This window comes from Salvelinus fontinalis, chromosome 38, assembly GCF_029448725.1.
Source record: "Salvelinus fontinalis isolate EN_2023a chromosome 38, ASM2944872v1, whole genome shotgun sequence".
NCBI lineage: Eukaryota > Metazoa > Chordata > Actinopteri > Salmoniformes > Salmonidae > Salvelinus > Salvelinus fontinalis.
The window spans coordinates 13,305,196-13,311,509 of NC_074702.1; the positions used below are offsets into that span (position 1 = coordinate 13,305,196).

Genomic DNA, 6,314 nt, shown 5'->3' on the forward strand with positions numbered 1-6,314 from the left:
CCTTAACGTGCTCTGCTGTTTGATCACAGGTCAGTTTAACGTCATTGAAGACATTCAGCTTCTCCTGTAAGGGCTGCAGCGCAGGCTTAACCTCCTCCTGAAATTAAAAAACAGAAGTTGGGTGTAAAACATTGAATTTCAAAGACATTCAATTTCACCATATCAAAGTATTGACCGTGTTGTCCCCGTCTTCAATTGTTGTTTGGAATCTTGATTATTTTCAAAGTCCATGAAAAAGTCATACAATGTAAGTTAGTTGAATGGTGAATAGCTGAATGTCACAGCGCTATTCTGTTCTGTACTTTAATACATTTTACTTGAATCCCTCTTGCTCAGGTGAGTCAGGGGTGGAGCTATAAAAAATAGCAATACAAGGGTCATAGATATCTGCAGTTATACTCTTCTCTGAATACCTATAATTAGTGTGCTTGGTTCACTATGAATTATACTGTGCTCTTGCATTGTTTGCTTTGAAACTATAAACATCAAACCAACTTCAAAATGTGCAGGCTGGCAAAACTACAATATAACTTTCAGAATTGTAAAGGCCTACAAACAGGCAATGTAGTGTATCAGACATATAAGGGCAACAAGAGAGGAGGAGTAGGAGGAGCATAGAAACATTTATTCAAAAGGGAAAACTCCTCGCAAGCCCTAGTGAAAGACAGTAACTGATCATCGAAGAAGGTCCTGTAGATAAGATTACATTGAGGTAAGATCATTCTGTTTACAACGTATTCTTCTGTTTATTCTGGTTAACTTTTTTTCACTTGGAGTGTTGCTTCCATAGCACTCCACTTAAATACATACGTTGAAATGTTTGTCTCAATTCAGATCATTTGATTAATATGTGTTACATTTTAAATCTGTAATTTCAGATTTTTGAATTGAATGTTTATTCTTTTGTTCAACTACATCATCAAAAAATAATTTGGTGTCTGTGTAGCATATCCAACTCTTTTTTTTTTTATATTCAACTTTTTATTAGCTAGTCCTATCTTCACAATTGCAAATACGCCCACAACCATATGCGACTCATTCTTATGGTGGTGACCTTTTCGAAGTACAGTTTCTGTGGAAACAAGTTTAGAGTCAAGGTGTTCTACTTCTGTTCCACTGAAATGGCAATCAGATGTGTGCAGTGTCAATGCGGAGAGTACGCACCGTATACCTTCTGTTTATAGACAAGTTGGACGCAAGGGAACCAATGCAACAACCAGCAATTCAGAGTAGATTCTGTTCCCATGTGAAACCCATGCATCTCATATAATGTTGGTGTGAACGTTGATGCTTCAATAAACCAGATGTCTTCTTGTGTGGTGACTTTACATTTCTCCATAGGGATATTGTATTGTGTTTGTAAATGCAGCCATACATTATGTTAATACTATTGTGTTCTGTTCAAGTAGATATTGTACTGTGGTAATCACAGAACATGTCAGACAACACAGCATTGCTGATGGTTCTCTTCTTTTGCCTCTGTGGTAAGTGATGTGATGAACTTTCACACCTATACTCACACCCCTATCTGAATTGATGTTAGTTTGTGTGTGTGTGTGTGTGTGTGTGTGTGTGTGTGTGTGTGTGTGTGTGTGTGTGTGTGTGTGTGTGTGTGTGTGTGTGTGTGTGTGTGTGTGTGTGTGTGTGTGTGTGTGTGTGTGTGTGTGTGTGTGTGTGTGTGTGTGAGGCGCACGCTTCTGACTGCACCCTTGCACTCATACAAGGTGGTCCCACACAGGAAAATAAGACCACAAAGCAGTTTGGGTAAACAGAAACTAAACTGCAGCCTCTATTGGTGTTCTACATGTAGGCTTCTCACCCTCAGACGTTCTAGTGAATTAGGTAATATTGTTTTAACTAAAGTTATATCTGTACAGTATACACTAAGTAACTCAAACATTAGGAACACCTTCCTAATATTGAGTTGCACTGCCACCTTTTGCCCTCTGAACAGTCTCAATTCATCGGGGCATGGACTCTACAAGGTGTCAAATAGCATTCCACAGGGATGGGGACAAGAGATAGTCCCACCATGTGTCTGTCCTATATCTGAGAAATACATTACATGGCCAAAGGTATGTGGACAGCCCTTCAAATGAGTGGATTCTGCTATTTCAGCCACACTTGCTGACAGGTGTATAAAATCGAGCCCACAGCCATACAATCTCCATAGAGAAACATTAGCAGTAGAATGGCCCGTACTGAAGAGCTCAGTGACTTTCGGAAAGGATGCCACCTTTCCAAAAAGTCAGTTTGTGAAATTTCTGGCCTGCTAGACCTGCCCATGTCAACTGCAGGTACAGTTAATGTGAAGTGGAAACATCTAGGAGGAACAAGGGCTCAGCCGCAAAGTAATAGGCCACACAAGCTCACAGAATGGGACCGCCGAGTGGTGAAGTGCGTAGTGCGTACAAATTGTCTGTCATCGATTGCAACACTAACTACAGAGTTCCAAACTGCCTCTGGAAGCAACGTCAGCACAAGAACTGTTCGTCGGGAGCTTCATGAAATGGGTTTCCATGGCTGAGCAGTCACACATAAGCCTAATATCACCATGGCAATGCCAAGCGTCAGCAGGAGTGTTGTAAAGCTCGCCGCCATTGGACTCTGGAGCAGTGGAAGCACATTCTCTGGAGTGATGAATCACGCATTCACCATCTGTCAGTCCGACGGATGAATCTAGGTTTGGCAGATGCCAGGAGAGCGCTACCTGCTCGAATATATAGTGCCAACAGTAAAGTTTGGTGGAGGAGGAATAATGGTCTGGGGCTGTTAATCATGGTTCGGGCTAGGCCCCTTAGTTCCAGTGAAGGGATATCTTAACGCTACAGCATACAATTACATTCTAGACGTGCTTCCAACTTTCCAACTTTGTGGCAACAGTTTGGAGGACGGTCCTTTCCTGTTTTAGCACGACAATGCCCACGTTTTTCTGAACTCTTCAGTCTATTCTTGTTCTGAGAAATTAAGGTTGTTCCATGCGAGAAATTGCCAAGAAACTGAAGATCTCGTACAATGCTGTGTACTACTCCCTTCACAGAACAGCGCAAACTGGCTCTAACCAGAATAGAAAGAGGAGTGGGAGGCCCTCCCCTTCATCTACGCTGATTAAAATTTATTTAACAGGTGACATCAATAAGGGATCATAGGTTTCACCTGGTCAGTCGGTCATGGAAAGAGCAGGTGTTCTTAATGTTTTGTACACTCAGTGTATAATAGAATTACACTGACAATGATATCTTTTTCATTTTTCTCCTTAAGAAAAAGTTGTGGCTGACCCAGGTACAAGTATGTATCATGATAAACACATATCATAATAAACATAACATCAGAACTGAGAGACACAAATTCCAGATTTTTCACACAATGGGGACCAAAATAATAATATTTCCTGTCACTCTTCACTCATCCCACTCTTGTCCTTCGTCCCCTCTCATCTATCTTCTCTATGATTCACCCTCCTCTACCAGATAACCCGTCCTGCTACAGGATCGAGCCTGGCACCATGGCTGGCATCATCATTGCAGACGTGATCCTGACCATTGCCATTGTCATTGTCACGTACCACTGTGCCAGCCGACGCAGACGTCGAAAAGAGAGGGGTAAAGTGCCATGCAGGGGTTTTTCATGAACATAATAATTCCCAACTTCTTTCATTGGATCAAGGGCCACTGCCCTCTGCCAACTATGAGCAATATTATATTTAGGGATGTTTAGCTTCCCCCTTTTCTTGTCTTGCTTCCCTTTTATCCTCATCATAGTATTAGAAGGAACAATGAACAGCGCTATATTATTCAAGTAAACCCAATAGACTCTGTAACACATGTACTGTTTATTAAGTGCTTGTAAACTGTAAATCACTAAATATCACTAGTATTTTGTATGTAAGAACATTTTTGAGAGCTCTAATGGTCTCTCTCTCTCTCTCTCTCTCTCTCTAGCTGATAAAGTCTACATGAATGTCAGGGCAAACTGCAAAACATGAGAATCCTCAGCAAGCACCAGAATTCTTGTTAGATATATTTGTATATACTGTGCAATCTTGTTTTACATCATATCTGTCAATACATTCTTGTGACTTGATTTGAAGTGTCTCAATGAACTGTTTTTTCACTGCCACCTCCTGGTGAAAACTCAAATCTACACCTTCAGATGTAAAAAATCACACTGAAAGTTAGAATTATTTCAAGATTTACTCAAATAAAAAGGTGAAACACATGCACAACTTTGTGTTGACCCAGTTAGTATAGAGATGTACAGGAGGCTCCTAGCCACGATAAGCCTGTGTAGAGTATTATGTATGTGTGGTTTTTGATGTCTATCTGTCCTGTCCATGTCCATGTCTCTCAAAGAGGCCCACACACTACACTTGGTTCTCAGACACTTTGTATCTCTGAACCATCTGTCTGATCAGCGTCCTGTCTATTGATGTCTCTCTCTCTCTCTCACACACACACACACACACACACACACACACACACACACACACACACACACACACACACACACACACACACACACACACACACACACACACACACACACACACACACACACACACTTTTTCTCTCTCTCACACACACTGTCCTTGATTATTCTTAATCAAGTGAATCATTTTGTGTATGTAGTTTGTTTTTAAATGATCAAGTCAACAAACACAAAATGTAATGCCTAGTTCAATAACAACATACTCAAAAACCTTAGGCATGTAGAAACAGCAGTAGGAACCTGGGATTTTGTATTTTAATCATAAATATAGATTTAAAAAGACGCAACATGTTATATAGTGCATTCTGAAAGTATTCAGACCCCTTGACTTTTTCCACATTTTGTTATGTTACAGCCTTATTCTAAAATTGATTAAATTGTTTTTTACCCTCATCAATTTACACACAATACCCCATAATGACAAAGCAAAAAAATATTTTTAGAAATGTTTGCAAATGTACTAAAAATAAAAAAGTATTCAGACCCTTTACTCAGTACTTTGTTGAAGCACCTTTGGCAGCGATTACAGCCTTGAGTCTTCTTGAGTATGACGCTACAAGCTTGGCACACCTGTATTTGTGGAGTTTCTCCCATTTCTCTCTGAAGATCCTCTCAAGCTCTGTCAGGTTGGATGGGGAGCATTGCTGCACAGCTATTTTCAGGTCTCTCCAGAGATGTTCGATCGGGTTCAGATCTGGGCTCTGTCTGGGCCACTCAAAGACATTCAGAAACTTGTGCTTAGGGTCGTTGCCCTGTTGGAAGGTGAACCTTCACCCCAGTCTGAGGTCCTAAGCGCTCTGGTTTTCATCAAGGTTCTCTCTGTACTTTGCTCCGTTCCTTTTTGCATCGATCCTGACTAGTCTCCCAGTCCCTGCCGCTGAAAAACAACCTCACAGCATGATTCTACCAGCATCATTCTTTACCGTAGGGATGGTGCCAGGTTTCCTCAATACGTGATTATTGGCATTCAGGCCAAAGAGTTAAATCGTGGTTTCATCAGACCAGAGAATCTTGTTTCTCTGAGAGTCTTTAGGTGCCTTTTGGCAAACTCCAAGGGGTCTGTCATGTCCCTTTTACTGAGGAGGGGCTTCAGTCTGGCCTCTCTACCATAAAGGCCTGATTGGTGGAGTGCTGCAGAGATGGTTATCCTTCTGGAAGGTTCTCCCATCTCTACAGAGGAACTCTAGAGCTCTGTTAGTGAGCATGGGGTTCTTGGTCACCTCCCTGACCAAGGCCCTTCTCCCCTGATTGCTCAGTTTGGCCAGGCTGTCATCTCTAGGAAGAGTCTTGGTTATTCCAAACTTCTTCCATTTAAGAATGATGGAACTGTGTTCTTGGGGACCTTCAATGCTGCAGACATGTTTTGGTACCCTTCCCCAGATCTGTCTCGGCGCTCTACGGACAATTCCTTTGACCTCATGGCTTGGTTTTTGCTCTGACATGCACTGTCAACTGTGGGACCTTATATAGACAGGTGTGTGCCTTTCCAAATCATGAATCATCAATTGAATTTACCACAGATGGACTCCAATCAAGTTGTAGAAACATGTCAAGGATGATCAATGTTGCTCCCGAGTGTTGCAGCGGTCTAAGGCACTGCATCTCAGAGCTAGAGGCATCACCACAGACCCTGGTTCGATTCCAGGCTGTATCACAACCGACCGTGATTTAGAGTCCCATAGGGTGGTGTACAATTGGCCCAGCGTCGTCCAGGTTAGGGTTTGGCAGGGGTAAGCCGTCATTGTAAATAAGAATTTGTTCTTACTGTAACTGACTTGCCAAATTAAATTAAGGTAACATTAAAAAAAAATATGAACAGGATGCAC

At 41.7% G+C, this 6,314-nt stretch overlaps 1 protein-coding gene across 2 annotated transcripts; it reads left to right on the forward strand.

The window, feature by feature from the left end:
• The first annotated feature begins 635 nt into the window (after positions 1-635).
• Positions 636-4,225, forward strand: hcst (hematopoietic cell signal transducer). Of its 2 annotated transcripts, none has more exons than XM_055904580.1 (5): positions 636-712; positions 1,410-1,484; positions 3,262-3,288; positions 3,471-3,602; positions 3,942-4,225. In XM_055904580.1, the coding sequence occupies exons 2-5, from the start codon at positions 1,436-1,438 to the stop codon at positions 3,983-3,985; spliced, it is 252 nt and encodes an 83-aa protein (XP_055760555.1). In that variant the 5' UTR covers positions 636-712; positions 1,410-1,435; the 3' UTR covers positions 3,986-4,225. The 2 variants fall into 2 exon arrangements, with proteins under 2 accessions (XP_055760555.1, XP_055760556.1); XM_055904581.1 differs by having other exon boundaries at positions 3,262-3,282.
• Positions 4,226-6,314: the final 2,089 nt, after the last annotated feature.